Genomic DNA, 16,866 nt, shown 5'->3' with positions numbered 1-16,866 from the left:
CCAAAAAATGACAAATTATTCAACAAAAATCAAATCAAACGAAAACAACAGATAAATAAACCAACCAAAATTGAAGGAAAACGAAAAATTGAGTTGGTACCAGAGAACGTCGTGCAACCGTTGGTTTCTAGTACGCAGCTAGAGAAAATGTCGTCGTGTGGTCATGGATCTTTGGTTCGTAATCAAACAACGAAGCTGTCAGACTTATCGAAGACGAAGAAGACAAAGAAGAAAGAATTTGAAGAACAAGGCAAAGAAGAAGAAAAAACAAAAGGGGATAAACACAAGATAAGAGCACTGTAAATATAATTTTTCTTTATAAAATTAGCAATTTTAAACCATCTTGCTACAATAGTTGGATTTTGTTGGGCCCTTCATCCAATATACCTTTTAAGCCCAATTTGCAACTGGGTTGATCATAATTAACTCTTTTGTTTTAGTTTTTAATCAATATCTAAGCCACGGAGTTTATAATATTCAGTTTACTGGGATTGATAAAGTTCCCAAAAAAAGACCCTGCGTTATTGTAGAAATCTCAGGATCCTCTTTCTCGATCATACGATTTGATTATCACAAAGGTGTATGCTCTTGTACAGATGCTATCTAAGTAGTTGAGGCTATGAATTAGAGCTAAATGGGAAATCCAACAAATTGATATCTTCGACAGGAATGTTACACAACTAATTAAATATTCTAGTATTCTACAACATATGCAATTCCTACTTTTACAGCTACCTGCCTTTCTTTCTTCAGCTCTGGATTAGCATCTCGAAAACGATCCCACCAAGGTCAGTGGCAGGTGTAACATTTCTAAGCCCCCCAACATTGTTCACTTGGTCGTGCAAATTATGCTGATTGCCTCTCCAAGGGTTACAACTCCAGGGTCCAATACATATGAATTCAGTCTGACACAGACCAACGTGGCTCATCTGAAATACCAAGTAAATATAAGGGAGAATCCGATAATGTGAATCAACTTTAGCCAACGTAGCAAAGGGGTTCCAAGGCCTCTGTTTTTCCCCCTTTTTTTTTTTTTTTTTTTCCTTCATTTTTTTCTTTAGGTGGATAGGTTTTGAAAATTGAAAAACTGAAAACTCTCGTATGGTTTTTTTTAAAATGAAAAAACTATCAATCACTGCATCCTACATGAGTCTGAACAGATTCAGAACATCGGTTGCAGGATCATGATGCAGGGACCATGAGACGATTAGGTATGGTGACAAGCAAGTAATGGAGCATCTTTAACATACTAACATGCAAAGTAGTTATAAAGTCAATCAAATCTGTATGGATATTGGTCATCACCTGCATAATACCTTGTACAGTCAGTTCCTACTTGAACTTCCGGCAGACACTGATCTAATGTAGCTGTCATCAATTCCATGTATGAATATTTGAGGAAGCTCTTCTCTGTTACAACCAAAGTGCACATGAAAAGTATTAAGCCCTTAATGCTGCAACACAACCACAATGTTTGCATGTTGATATAAATGTTACTCTAAATACATTTGGCAATTAAATCACGTGGCCATACTATAGGCCGTTATAAAGAGTAAAGCTCCATGGATCAGGTGGGTGGACACCCAGGAGATGATCTGAAATAATAGTAGTGATGGAATTATGATAAATAAATAAATAAATAAAAACATACCAAACATAGAATATAAAGAAACACAATTTGAGAAAGTTTTTGATGTTCAAAGAAACTATATGACATCAGCAAAAGAGATGTATATTAAAAGAGGCAGAGAAAGATTATATGGCTAATGCCAATTACACACTTCGGAATGTGCAGCCTCGGCATGCAAGTAACAGAAATATTTGCACACTGAATCAGATATACCCCCACACGATATTTACCAAACCCTTTTCTGCATATTCAGTTTTTCCCCACAATTTTCACTCTTCACCCACTTCTTCACAGCTCGTCATTGAAGACTTGACTTTTAATCTGTAAATACTTCATGACTTGTCGAGAAAAGTAAGACACCAACACAATCATGCAGGTGTTTCAAGCAACAGATTTAATACCCACCTCATAAATGACAAAAAATAAAGTGTATGTTGCTATGTTCTCAGTTTTCAGAAAGATAAAATTGAACAACATTAAGCAGCATATGTTCACAGAAGAAAAACCAACATTTCTTTAGCTTCTTGGTATGTGTAGCTTGATGCAACAGCCAAAAGTTGTCCCTCATGGTTGTACGACAAGGATGCCACACTATTTTGGTACCTAGGCAACTAAAAGTAAAACAGGTTTAGAGTGATATAAAAATATTTATTGACTCAGGACAAACTATCAGGATCAAAGCAGGTATATCTATATTGAGAAGAAACCCACATCTTTCATGCATGCAAGTAGGAAGAGACGCAGAGTTCTCCCCTTCAAAAAAGAGAAAAGATATCCACTTGCTTATTTGCAACTTGAAGGCATGATGCCATAAAACTTGTACAAAGTTTATAATTGAAACTTATCATATAGAGTGGGTTTCCTGACATGATCCATCTCGCCGTCTCATTACCATGGATTCATTATGCATTGCCCATCAAAGTATATGGAAGAAAGTCCTATTTGAGTTGAAGTAATACCTCAAAGATTCTTCTCCTGCTTCGAACATCCCATGCAGTAACATAACCCTCATTATCACCTGTAACAAAAGCACCACAGATGCTACAAGGAAAATATAAAATTAGTATTTTACACACTAGATAGTAAGCTAGAGATAGGAATATACCTACAGTGGATTGAAAACAATGTCATTCACCGATGCAAGATGATATCTTCCATCCTTTGACTTTGGATGACAACGGAACATGTATCTGTAGGAAGATTTAATTCAGCATTTTGTCAGAAAAGTATGAGCCTATATATATGAACAAGGTCCAAAAGTTTTTTTATTCAAGAAAGAAAATAATTGATTTGATCAAGAGCTTTAAGACAAGTGCTGAGATCTTTTTTTTCTTTGACAAGTGAGATAAACTTTATTAATAGGTAAAGATGGTGTTACCCCAGAAACAGGAACTACACAAGAGAACCATCTAACTAGCAAAAGGAAAAGCACTAACTGTTGAGATCTGAAAGCAAACCCATGCCATAACAATCAAATCTTAAGCCCAGGGTATATAGAGCATAGATAGAGTTCTGGGGTTCAATAAGTTAATGAGATTATGGTCCATTATAATGCCAATAGTACATTAGAAATAACAACATGGAAATTGTAAGTTGTTTATCATACTGGGCCTTGAGTAAGTCAGACAGTAATAATATTTTGCATTCCTCTTTTTGCTGCAACTTTTAAGTACCCAAACTGAATACTAGGAAGTTCAGTTCAATTTCCTTCAGAATATGGCATTAAAGTCTGGTGCATTTGACCATTATTCTTGTCAAGTTTTGCATGTACAACTCAGATTGACATCCAATGATCAATTTACTCCCTCACATTTTGAGGAAGTGAGACCAATACTCATGATAAGATCTCACATTTTGAAGAAAGAGAATTTTATTTACTTCAGGCAGAGTTAGAATAAAAAATTGTATCCTAAAGGGAACTGCATTAACTTTCTGAATTTTAAAAGCAAGCTAAGCAAGTTCATCATCTGCTCTGAGGAATAAATAACAAATAAATAAAGTAAATATAAAGTCCTTTAATCAAGATATTAAAAATAAAAAAAGCACAGGATCCACAGAACTGAAGCGTTATAATCTAAAAGACTAAAACTGACCTAATGTCATTTGGATTGGATGGATGGCACATCTCCACTGCTACTCGTCCATCCACTGATCCAACTGCATATCCTGCAAGAAACAAATCCTACTTTAGACTACGTAAATCCATAAAACTTGGTATCCTTAGAACATGTAAATCCCTGAAATTTGATTATAAATAAGGATATAAGGTGGAAATATTCAATTAGTACAGATAATTAAGCAATCTTTAGTATTTTGGATACTGATATTGCTTACCACTGAAGCAGTCTCAGGCCACTGTAACAACTACATGGTTTACAACGCAAAGCTAATTTCTGTAACGATACCTTTAGAATAAGGACTTGAGCTGACACATCTAATTTGAATGCCCACGTGTGAATCTTCTGACTGAACCGGTTTGTCTAAATTACGCAAGTCATACATATATATGGATGCTCCAATGGCTACCATCAGATTAGACCCAGAGAGTGACATCGATTCCACCTCCGCACCAAGATTTCTCAGGTAGGCAACAGCCTCTGCCGTGCGAGTGTCCCAGAATACTATCTCCTTATCCAAACCAGCAGAGATTACTTGACCTATAACAAAGAAGGAATCACTTTTGTTCAGAAATTCCATGGGAGTGACAGATCTAATTGCTACAGCATTTTTCATGTCCCACAACCAAACCACCCATTACCCTACATCGTTGCCTTTATATTCCAAAAAATAGAATTAAGCATGGACTGAAAGCTACTACTTTACAGTAACAAGTAAAGTATTCTTAAGTTATTAATTAATGCTTTGGAAGGTTTCATCAGATAATATCCCAGTCAAGTCAACATGTACACCACGAACATTAAAATTCCCGCTTATCCCAAAAGTTTAAATTAATGAAAAAAGGTAAATTTTATTATTTAATTTATATCTTAACACTCCCCTCACATGTGGGCTAAACTCTCTCTCAATGAGTAAGCCCAATACGTGTAATATTTAATTAATATGATAGAGTGTAGAGTCAGGATTCGAACTCAAACCTCTGCTCTGATATTATGTAAAATTAACACTTGTCTCAAAGGTTTAAGATGTTGAGAAGAGGTAGATTTTATTATTTAATTTATATTTTCAACAATAACATTACAGCTGTTGTACTCAATAGGAAGAGCTTCATGATCATCAATTGCTGATCAGGAATGCTAACTTGATAAATAGTTCCCCCATTTATTCCCTCTATAGCAGCTAGGCACTTACTATAATTTGCTAATGGCGAAAGGTTACAGTGTCTACTCCATTGAGCAGAGGGTTATTATATTACAATAAAAGTTTGGGAAGCAGAGGTAGGCCATAACCATGAACTATGAGATAGGAAATCAGATTTGCTTGATAAGAAAAAGATATATTGTTAAAAGCCTAACCCTAACAACTTTGATCAGTTAAGCAAATGTGTATACACCATTCCAAATATTAAACAGTCATTGTCAACTTCTCTCTGCACTTATTTGAAAAGCTTCCACCATTTAGTTAATAAAGGCTACGAAGAAGTTGGAAAAAGGCACTTGAAAACAACCGCCATAGTATGTTAAATTTCCTGATCACCAGGGAATGAAAACATCTACAGTCTGCATTATATACATACATGTAAGCTACTAATGTATTACATAACAAAGAAAGATTATGTAAATGTTGTCTTTTACTGCAATATTAGTTATGCCTTAAGAATTTCAATCCAGATATAAAAAACTAATCCCATTAACCTAGCAGAAGAATTTGATTATGACTAAAATATATATATATATATATATATATATATATACATACATATTGGCATAGTCTGTGCATATCTGGTGAAAAGGAATAACGCTTAATAAAAGTAACCATCCTTTCCTCACCAGAACTGCACAGATTTACACCAAGATGGAATAATCACTAAACAATTGAGGCGTTAATATGCTGCCGAATGAATGAGAAAAGCAAAAAAGAGGGAAAAACAAGAACCTTTAACAGCAGTTTAGACAGGATTGCAACTTCTTTATTTGCAAGCTTTGGTAAATGCTAGTGCCAAAAATTTCAAGTTTGTAAATAGATGAGTTGCCTTTCAAGTTGGATTTTGATAAGCTTCTACCTCAAAACAGGTTTATTGCGGCAAATGTACCAGAATACATAACCAAAACATTGTAATTGCTGAGAGAAAAAAAAAATGTACATAGAAGAGTTGAAATCGATTTTCCCTTTGCTGATGGAAGAAGACAAAGCGAACTTCATCTTGAGTATAATAGCATCATAGCATAGTGCTAACTTGCAGCCCATAGGTGATAAAAGAACCCAAGAGAAATACGTTTTTTTCCTCAAAAAACACACATTAGAATGACTGTGGTCCAGCACCTCACATGCCTTTCAAATTATGGCCCACTGAACATCTTGTATACAGAAAAAGGAGGGAAGATGATAACCAAGAGCACCACCAGAAGAAGAAATTACCTTTTTATTGTAGATGATAAATGATGCAAGTACAAAGCCTTATACAGAAAAAAGAAAAGAAAAGCTGTGCGTCTTCACTAGAAGGATAACAAACATAATTCCATAAGAATATAGTTCCACCATGACTAGCTTACCACTTTTGGTCTCAGAGACTATCCAGTGATGGAGTTTCTACTCAGTGGTAGAAATTTACTTATCCTTGTGTGGTCGCTCGTATTTGTGATACTGATCTTCAAAATCAGAATTTTCTTCTTCTTTTTCCTTCTAATGCTTAGGTGTATCTATTGTATGCTCTCTATGCACTTGGATTTCACCACTTTTCCAGAGTGATTAAAATTCTATATTCTAATCAAAAGAACTAAGGCCATAGGTCATACATAACTACCACGAAATCATGTCAACAGATAGGTCTTCCAGATACCACTAAAGAAACTTTATTTACCAATGACTAAATAGCCTCCTCACAAAATGGTATGTTTTTCCAAGACTTCTGGCAACCTAAAACGGTAGCTGAAAAATAATGTAAGGTCATAATTCAATTCCAATTTAATTAAAACTTAATAACTGAGGTGCTAATAATTGCTTACTCGTTTCATCAGAATATCCAATGCTCGTTGCTATATCATTATGATTTCCAATTGTAGCGGTAGTTCCCAAATGCAAGTCATACCTAAGGTCGAAGTTTCCCATAATGAGTCAGCATAACATTCCTAATAATTATTACAAAAAAAAAAAAAATCCATCAAATGCTAAGGGATATTTTTTTTTTTTTTGAAAAAAAACGTAATATAAATAAACTGAAAAACATTCATAATGCCTATCTCTACAAAAGCGATCGTTAATCAATCCAATGCGTTACGGAATTGTATATAACATATACCCCGCAATAAACCATTAGAAAGAAGTTAATTAATTCGTATTTTGTTATACCGGAAAGGATACGACATAAATTCGAAACTAAGGAAAGCCTCAAATTGAGGGTAGAGTTCTATTAACCTTCTAACGAATCCATCAGAGCCAGCGCTGAAAGCAACAGATTCATTTTGGAAACAACAATCAAGAGGCGCGGCTTCGGACTGAGCTTCTAGTCTGAGCACAGACCCATCCACATCGTACAATCTCAGACTCTGCGTAAGAAATTCCCAGTTACTTCAGTCAACAGCATTACACACAAAACCTAAAAAAAGAACTAAAAATTAAAACACTCACGGAGTCCCAAGAAGAAATAAGGAGATTGTTAGAGTAGGGAGCGAAACGAATTCTGGAAATAGCGTCTCGAATAGGTTTTTCGAACTCCAAACAAGTTCCGTTCATTTCGGAACAACTCGGTGCATTTGCAGCAAGCGAGGCAAAGAGATATGGAATCGCAGCAATGGATCAGATCAGGAAGAGTAAAAATCTTGAGCTCTTCGTGGAAGCTACAAGCTAGACCGAAAAAAACCCTAACGCGCCCTAGAGAAGGATTGGAAGGAGCTGGGGAGGGGACTGACGCACGAGGGTGAAGTGAAGACCACGAAAAGTTCCCGCCCAGCGGGGAATACAAGAAAAATCGAATGGATGGGTCCGCGCACTGGATTTAGATAGCCGTATTAAATATCATCATTAATTGAAAGAACCGATTACAGGTGGATCCGTGGCGCAATGGTAGCGCGTCTGACTCCAGATCAGAAGGTTGCGTGTTCGATTCACGTCGGGTTCAATCTCCCATAATCTTTTTGTTTTTTTTTCCCACGTTTGGCAAATTTTATTATATTTTATTTAAAAGTTTAAAAAAATTATAATGAATTGTGATGAATTTTTTAAATCCAAATAAGACCTAAACTGTTTGATAAATGAATAATGATATCTACACAATATATTTTTATAATACATATTTTTAAATAGAAGTATACTCTTTTTATAAAGTGATTTTACTTTTATAAGATAAAAAAATATTTTATTTTAAAATATAGTTGTGAAAAGTAAAGTATTTATCACTTTTCTTGATAAATTCCTCTAAGCATTTGTTAAAGTTTTTGTATTTTAAAATCATAAAAATCAAAACAAATTTCACAAAAAGAACATATTTCTCTTCTCAAAATTGTTGTCAAAATAAATTTTCAATTTAATTTACGAACTTTCACAAATGGAAGTATAAAGCATATCTCCAATTTTTTTTAAAAGAAATTATAAAGTTTTTCACTTCCCTAAAACCGAACCAACGGGTAGCAAGTTCCACCCCTGAGAGTTGACCAAAAAATGGCCAAAAGGGTAAAAAAAAAAATCCAAGAAGTTGTCAAAGATACCAAGTACTCTCGAGGAATTTTATTGCCTTACGAAAACACCGGAGATTATCTCCATAGAACTCAATAGTATCTTCTAAGATATAAAATAAATAATAAAATTTATCTCTTTTTATCAGTTTAAATTTTTAAAACAAATAATAATTTTATATAGTATAAGAGCAGAAGTCCTGATTTTAAACCATGACTCTATACTCTATTTCATTTAATTAAATATTTCAAGTGTTAGACCACCCATTGAAAGAAAGTCTAACCCACACGTAAAGAAGAATGTTAAGATATAAAATAAATCTTTTTATCAGCTTAAACTTTTAAGACAAGTAATGATTTTACAATATCATAGTCGGAAAACACGCATAAAGATCTACCTTCATAGATCTCAACGGTTTTATAGTTGATCTAACGTAATTGTGACAAGCAAATACATGCATGCACACACCCCTGACAAAGAACCAACGCGAACTTACGATGAACAGAGAGATATCTGTACGCAATAGAGTCCTCAAGCCAAAACATCAAATTAACTACAAGTACAAATTGAAAAGCAGCAAAACTCAATCTCTTAAGGTACATCGGATATATTTACAAAAGTTAAAGTTGGCTCGCTGGCCGGTGGCTACGCATCCAAATAGGACCTTTAATCTGGAATGAAGAAATCAAATCTAACATCAACAGAACCTGAACTCTCTCCAGTATCCTTGTACTCGATATTTGTTATTGCTCCAGCCTCATCCAGATCTTGATACTCGGGTTTCACCCGCCGTACAGGCACGGTGACGGAATAAATGGTTCCAAGGTCTGAATCGGCAGAGACACTCAGATTAACTTTATCCTGCGATTCTATCTCCACGAAATCTGATAAAGCCCGCACAATATTGTTGACAATCTTCCTTTTTGCCTCATCACTCACTTCACATCGGTCAGAGAAGAGAATCATCTTCAAGCGCTGCTTGGCAATCCTAGCATTAGAGCTGTTTCTAGATGCTGGTGATGGGAACATTATCTTCCAAGCCAAGTTTAAACGTTCGAAAAAGCTCAGGTTAATGGCATCAAGGAGGAAGCTCTCAGATTCTTGACTGATGGATTTCAGAGACAGCTTATTATCTCCAGTGACACCAGAAATGTGCTTGGGACGACCACGCATATTGCAGTTATCAAGTGACATGCTAGGCCATTTGGGTATGACTTCAGCCATGCTTGATCCTCCATTCAGGAAACCAGAGAACTCTACCTATAATACAGCACAAAGTTTAATGACTTTATAAACCCTCTTGCAACAAGAATAATATTGTCAAATGCCTATGTTGCAACAAAGAATTTCTCGAATATCTTTCTGCAGACCCCCATTATTATTATTATTATTTTCCATTGGAACGACTACTGTTCAAGTAAAACCATGGTCACAACCCTTAGTGGATAAAGAGAAAAAAAAAACAATTTATTACTCCAAATTGTTCCCCCATTAAAACACTGAATAACGCAAACAAGCTGAACCTAATCATTCTGATAAACATCCTAGTCAAATGCAATGGCTTGTCACCAGGAAAATTAAAATATTTACCAAGTGGAAATATCTCCCTAGTTCTGTTATTCTGATAAAATACACCTCAATTAGCAAAATTTTGTGAGAACATTTGCTCAAATTTCATATTCGTTTTATCTACTGTTTCAGGTTGGTACACCCTTATAATGAAACTACATTGAGCAAACAAACATTCGCAGGAGAAATGCTCAATTTGAATTTGGCGAAGAACGCGTGACAAGAACAAAGACCCTGGCTTTACCATCAAATATCCTACCTTTCCTTTCAGATATCAGTACCACCCCAAGCTGCATAAATCATAAGCTTACGCGCGCATGCGAATTATCTATGAGACAAATAAAGGACAAACAAAACCCATTTCATCAATCGACATAAACCACGCCTAATTCATCAAACCACGGGAACCTTAAAGCTGAATAACAATCACGTATATGGAAGAATTGGGAAACTCTTAAATGATTTATTTTGTAGCTGAGCAATTCAAAAGGGAATGCGGAATCTCGCAATTACCACTCCAACCCTCGAGAAGTTACCATATTCCAGGTTACCCTTTGTTACTTCCACTTCCACGGCAATTAAGCACGGAAATCAGGAATTTGAAACAAATTGCATGAAACCCATATAGAGTCGACGAGAAGCAGCGATAAAAATGCAAGGAAATCAGCACAGAGGAACAAAGGGTGAGAGCTCAGACCTTTGAAGGACGCAAAAAGCTTCGAAGGGGGTACATAGGGCAGGAGCCCAGTGTTGCAGAGATCCTCAAGTCCCCAGAAAGCGCCATCCTTTTGAAGCTTCCGATTACTTTCCACTCTGTGTGCTAGGATTTTCTTGTGCCCGCGTTCGCTTCACTCGTAGTCTTTCGTTTTGCCCCCCAAAGGATTCAAAGTGCTTGCGGTCAGTCTAAAGCCTCGTTTATCTTCGCAACAACCCATTTCATTTTATTTAATTCTTATAATTTTTTAAAATTTTCACACAAAAATAAAATAAATAATTTAATTTTTTCAAATATCAAAATAAAAATAATATTAAAAAAATATTCTAACAATATTTTATTTAACTTTTAATTTTAATCTCAAATCATCTCATCTCATCTACCAAAACAAACAAAGTCTAAGATCTCATCTCATGAGATGAAATAAGATGAGTTGAGTTGAGATGAAAATTAAAAGTTAAATAAAATATTGTAAGAATATATATTTTTAATATTATTTTTATTTTAAGATTTGAAAAAAAGTTGAATTATTTATTTTATTTTATGTGGAAATTTAAAAAAATTAATGATTAGATGAGATGAATTAAAATAAATTGTGAAAACAAACGAGTCTTTAAAATTTGTAGCTATCATTATTATTTATTTTTTTATGTTTAAACCAGGCCCAATGTCTGTCACTAAATATACAAATTTTATAGAAGGTTTTATAAAAATGTGGGTCTCATCAATAAAAATAATTTTTTCATATTTTTTATGGTGAAATCTATTTTTTTTTTTATAAAGAACTTATGTGAGATTTATGCATTTGAAGTTGTATATATATATATATATATATATATATATATATATATCATGAAATGACATTATTTTTCTTATATTTTCAGTTTCATATATTTTGTTCCCATATTAATTGTTTATATTAAACTTATACTATTCGATTTAATGTACTACAATCGATATATTGTATCTAATTCTCTAAATAGTAGAATATTTTAATAAGAAAACTAATTATTATAATAATAACGTATAATAATCACAACCCTTCGCCATCTTTTAGCCAAGTAATAAAATTTTTTATTATTCTTTAAGATGACTTCTTGCGAAAGTACTTGGTGTTTTGGTCCTTAGCTTGGAGCCACAATGCCTTTGATCTTTTGTCTCCACAGTATCTCTCTCCAACCAGCACTGTAAAGTATTTCTAGCATTTTGATGCTTCTCTATTCTCAATCACATAGGATCAGGCATTTAGATTTGTTATAGCTGATCTCTTGATTGTTTAGTCTTTTGTGGACTAATCCAAATGTTCTTTTGTTTCATACTTCTACTTGTTGATTGCAAGTTGAAATTTTGTCTATCACCCCTTTATATATGCATTAACGGACCTCTATGCCAAGATTCTACAATTATTCTTTCACAATCTTCATGGTCTACTCACATAGCTTCGAACCTAAATAACTTTTGCCTCTACTATAGCATTGGTCACCATGTATCTGTAAAATATCTGAATGAGCTATTCTTCCATGTGCTACTCTTGCATTGAGGAAAAGATTGATCCACATATTATTGTAATCAGTCCAACCTTTCACTAATGTTATGATTATCCCCCCTTTATTACACGCTACACCAAGTGCGCTTATTGCCTTCATATCCCATATCATTCAATGCACAACCATCTATCATGTTTCTAAACTCCATCATTTGTCTTTCTGGCTTATCTCTCCCTCCATACTTCTCTTGTATGCATATAATTTCATTGAAATCCTAAAAGACCAGCCAAGCTTGATCACCCCCAACTTTTAATGCATTAATCAAACTTCATGGTTCATGTCTTTTTGTTGTATCTGGATGTCCATAAACTCTAGTAAGCAGCCAGTCCATACCCTTTCCATCCTCATAAATTCTAGCATCAATATGGTTTTTGGAAAAACTTTTAATATTGATCAAAATTTCCTTTTTTCCACATTAAAGCTATACCCCCACTTCTGCCTTCACTATCAACAGTCAAACAACCTTCAAACCCCAAACTGAATTTTAAAGTCTTCATCTTCCTAGTAGTAAGCTTTGTCTCTTGAAGAAACAAAATATCGGGACCTTCCTTATTGACCAGGTCACGAAGAGCATGAATCCCCAGTGGGTTCTCAAGCCCACAGAAATTCCAACTTATGAGTTTCATTACTCTCAAAGGGGCTATAAACCAGCATCCACCGATAGTGTTGGGTTGTGTTTTTGTCCTTCCATCTTCTCTCTTTTCTGTTTGGTATGCCTCTGTGGGGAGGTCTCTTCATTGTATACTTCATTCCTCTTTTGTATTTGAGTTGCTATCTTAATTGAATACTGAGTAATAGCAGTTCTCTTTAGTCGTTGTCATTTCTTGCCTGTAATGGGCTTTTTGGTCACAACTAATTGGGCTATTGGGCTATCCTCAGAGGCCTTATTCACATTATTCTCAAATGAAGGCCTAGTTTCCATCCCCTCATCTTGCACGAGACCCTTCAAATTATGGAAAGACTGTTTGAAACTTCACCAACCATTTTCTCCTTCCCGCTCTCTCCATCCATTAAGGGACCTGCTACAATTTGGGAGGCTTTTAGGAAGTTTGCATTGTCTCAGAAGGTAACTTCCTTTTTTTTATGTTAGATTTATCTCTTTAGCACTCAATCCGCCTCTAATTTTGCCATGTATATTCTTAGGATCCGATATAAAAAAATTATTTTTTTTTCATGCGTCTCGTATTTATTTTTTTTTTCAAAGAGATTACACAGTACTTACGCACTTCACCACTTTTAATATTATTTTTCATAAAAAATATTAATTATTAATAATTTTTTCCTCAATCAATGTCCAAAAAAAAAAAATCCTGAAAAATTAGGTGGACATAAATCGCAATCGCCGTATATATTCGGTAATGGTATCTCATATGAGAAGTGATATACATAATTCCTTTTCATAAATTTTTATGCAATCATGCTTTGAAATGAGAGTGTTTTCGTAAATTAATGATATTTTTGTAAATTTTTTTTATAAGGTTTTAAATTTAAAATATAATTATATAAAAGATTCTAATAATAACCATGTATCCATTTTCATCTCAGATTCTCAGTAAATTTGCTGGCGCCACCCTGTCTCATTTACATAAATGCCCTCCACTTCGAACTAATAACTATTCCCTTTTTCATCTAGAAGCCTAAAGCCGCTTTTCACGCTACAGATGCATGTCTATATGCCTGCCTGAGATTTATTCACTCAAACGCTTCCATCCCTCACCAGTATGCTCTACATGAGAGAGAGAGAGAGAGAGAGAGAGAGAGAGAGAGAATGGAGAAAGCTCTGAAAAAAAGTGGGTAGCTTAAAGGTTGTGATTGGGAGCTCATGGATTATGAAGAAAGAGAAGGAGGAGTTCTCTAATCTAACTGAAGACATCATTGTGAGTATGGACTTTGTATATTTTTTTGTGTTCTCTTTTGCTAGTCCGTAGGGTGGCGCCCTTTTGCTTTACTTTTTATTTGCTATCATTGTGGCATTGCCCCTTTCCAGTATGTGGTTTTGGAGGTAGTTCTAGTCTTTACATGTGTAATGTGGCTTTGATTGAACTGGACCCACTTGTTGGTTTTTGCTAATTGTGGATGCTTTTCTGGAATTAGCAGTAAAATGTGAGATCTGTTGATTTTTACAAGAAAGACAATGAATTTGGATTTGGATTAAGTGTACAAGAGAATTGTTGAGAGAAATTTGTTAATGTTGATGCGTGCTTGCTTAAATTGTGTGTTTGGATGGATGTTTGTGCTATGATGGGGACAAAATGTTCCTGTACGTAATGATGGTGAAATTTGGACATGATACAGCATTTGGGGTGAGCCTTTTAGATTTGAGGGAGGCAATTCGATTCAAAAAAGGGAAAGCTTTTTCCTAGAATGTATTTAGGTGTTCTTTTGTATACCTCCTATTTACACGGGCTATGACTATTTCATTCATATCAATAAAATTTATCTCTTACTTATAAAAGAAAAAAGGGAAAGTTTTTTTAGCTCTTTATAAATTGCTAATCATGCTAACTGACTTGAGCTCTTACCTAGTAATTTCAAAGCCATGTTGAATATATCAAGACACTATAGATCTAATAATTGATGGAATTTGTGTGGTGAGGACCGCATTTGCAAGTTTATTAACACTACAGACGAGGTGTTGTCGGAAAAGAGATACTTTGTCCAACAAAGTTTCCATTGCTTTGAAAACTCATTCAAGCACTGTCTCTTCTGGTTTATATAACATAGATACTAAGTGATTAGTGAAATACTTTTTGTACATTGCATTGCTTAGAGTGTTAACCTACTGACTGTATGAAACCATCAGTTATTTTTTCGTAAAGGACACAATTAATTATAAGCATGCCACTTATCAAAATATTTTCATGTTTATAATAGCTAACCATATAATCCTAAGAGTTTTTGCACATCTCTTTGACGAAGTATTCATGCTACTTTTAAAAGTATGCGTGCTTAGTTTGATGCTAATGCTTTCTCAATTTCCTGAAAGGTTGCTTCTCATTGCAGACTCTGTCAAACACAATGGAACACAAGGCAAAGTGGATTTTCAACAAACTAAAATGTGTGAAACTACATTTGAACTTTTTGTACTCCATTATGCCTGAATCCTTAGTTCTGCTCATGTGGAAATGCTTGACGTGCGACTTGATTTTCCTTCGTGTAAATTTCCCTTTAAGTGTTTTAGAGACTTTCATACCCTTACCACAATAGCTGTAATTTGTATACAGATGGCAATGCATGTCATGAACCTAACTTAATAATACAATTCGATAGGGATTGTGTGCCATCATCATCTTTTTGAGGTTTTTGGCTCGCAACTCTCTTTTTCTCTCCGTACACCTTGCGATTTTATTTTCTTTCTTTCCCGTTTGATTTTTCCTTCATATTGCTTTCGATGGTGCTTTCGGGTGTTTGATGGTGTATTCGAAGGATATTTTTATTGGAAAAATATGCTTATCAATATTGAATCAAAATTGTTCGAGGTGTCAAGAGATGGGAGGGTCGTGATCCTTACAGAGAAGGGATGGAAAGTGATAAAAAAGATGAACTTGGGATTGGGAACAATACGTTGGTTTTATAATGCAATGGAGGTGTGCTTGAAGGGGGAGGGTAAGGGTTTTTACACTGCACATAGGGATGGGGATGGGGGCTATATTGCTCAAAGTTGTACCAACTCGAGGGGAGAATATATGGTGTTGGTGGAGTATAGTGGAGGGGGACATCGGAACTTCATCTTCATACCAGGGGACAGGGACATAGTGGGTTGGAGAAAACTTATGGTGGCGCTGAAGGAAGCTGGAAGTGGTGGTGTTTCAGGGCGACTATTACCACCAGCTATGACAGTGCAAAACTCAAATTTCCGATCGTACAGTGATGTTCTTCAAGGTAGCAGAAAGGTGGAAAGGCCTCGAGACGTGAACTGTGCAGAGAAAGTAGGTCTGTTGAAGCAATGTCTTGTCACTTCTTTGGGCAATGATCTGTTGTGGGATGAAGATGGCAGAGTTTCTGTTGTGCTGAAAGAAGAAAGCATGTTGAAGGCTCTATGTGAAATGGAGGTGTAGTTGGGTGAATTAACAAATAGAGTGGGATGGTTAAAACAATGTATTGAATTAAAAGGTATGATGGGATGGGGCCTAGGCCAGGGATGGGAAGTTGAAGACCAACGGGCCAGGGACTGGGCCAGGGAGCCCATAGGTAAGGGGAAGGGAAGGATAACAGGCCGTGAAATTGGGCCTCAGCCCATTAAGACCCAAAAGAGATCTGGCCATTTTTGGAGGAAGACGAGTCACTGCTTCCAAGAGGAGGAAGCTGGCCCATCGGGGGGTGGGGCTGAGCCGCCGTTTCCGGCGTTGCCTCAAACAACCTCGCCGAAGGTGGTAGTCCCTACGGCAGAGGTGGTGGCGCGAGCAGCAATCGTAATAATGGCTGATGCCATTATTGTTGCAAATGGCTCGGAACTCGCACAGAAAGGTGTGACAGAGGCTGGCGACTCTTTTACAACGTCCTTGGGGGTTGAAGTTATTGCGATTGAGGAGAATACCTTCATTGGTTCAACCCTCACGAGTGGGTTGCAGAGGGATCAACTACCGGGGATGCACAGACCCTTCAGAGTATCGTAA

General features: G+C 35.6%; 2 protein-coding genes and 1 non-coding gene across 7 annotated transcripts; 1 reads left to right on the top strand and 2 right to left on the bottom strand.

Moving 5' to 3' along the window:
- Positions 1-492: 492 nt before the first annotated feature.
- Positions 493-7,673, bottom strand: LOC109002893 (mitotic checkpoint protein BUB3.3). 4 transcript variants are annotated; one of them, XM_018980814.2, is made up of 10 exons: positions 7,376-7,673; positions 7,163-7,293; positions 6,754-6,836; positions 4,036-4,287; positions 3,724-3,796; positions 2,740-2,820; positions 2,590-2,671; positions 2,141-2,241; positions 1,306-1,410; positions 498-929 (listed from the first exon to the last, which is right to left on the bottom strand). In XM_018980814.2, the coding sequence occupies exons 1-9, from the start codon at positions 7,478-7,480 to the stop codon at positions 1,326-1,328; spliced, it is 993 nt and encodes a 330-aa protein (XP_018836359.1). In that variant the 5' UTR covers positions 7,481-7,673; the 3' UTR covers positions 498-929; positions 1,306-1,325. The 4 variants fall into 4 exon arrangements, 2 of the variants coding, with proteins under 2 accessions (XP_018836359.1, XP_018836360.1); XM_018980815.2 differs by having other exon boundaries at positions 1,317-1,410; XR_004797993.1 differs by lacking the exon at positions 2,141-2,241 and having other exon boundaries at positions 493-929; positions 1,317-1,410.
- A 120-nt stretch (positions 7,674-7,793) lies between these two features.
- TRNAW-CCA lies at positions 7,794-7,865 on the top strand. The gene has a single exon. It is a non-coding gene; the product is annotated as a tRNA-Trp (tRNA).
- A 959-nt stretch (positions 7,866-8,824) lies between these two features.
- LOC109002892 (cell division topological specificity factor homolog, chloroplastic-like) lies at positions 8,825-10,897 on the bottom strand. Of its 2 annotated transcripts, XM_018980813.2 has the most exons (3): positions 10,686-10,897; positions 10,248-10,316; positions 8,825-9,679 (listed from the first exon to the last, which is right to left on the bottom strand). In XM_018980813.2, the coding sequence occupies exon 3, from the start codon at positions 9,641-9,643 to the stop codon at positions 9,086-9,088; it is 558 nt and encodes a 185-aa protein (XP_018836358.2). In that variant the 5' UTR covers positions 9,644-9,679; positions 10,248-10,316; positions 10,686-10,897; the 3' UTR covers positions 8,825-9,085. The 2 variants fall into 2 exon arrangements, with proteins under 2 accessions (XP_018836358.2, XP_018836357.2); XM_018980812.2 differs by lacking the exon at positions 10,248-10,316.
- Between the last annotated feature and the right edge of the window lie 5,969 nt (positions 10,898-16,866).

The sequence above is a fragment of the Juglans regia genome, chromosome 13 (assembly GCF_001411555.2).
Source record: "Juglans regia cultivar Chandler chromosome 13, Walnut 2.0, whole genome shotgun sequence".
In the NCBI taxonomy this organism is placed as follows: domain Eukaryota; kingdom Viridiplantae; phylum Streptophyta; class Magnoliopsida; order Fagales; family Juglandaceae; genus Juglans; species Juglans regia.
This window is presented reverse-complemented; position numbering and strand designations above follow the sequence as displayed.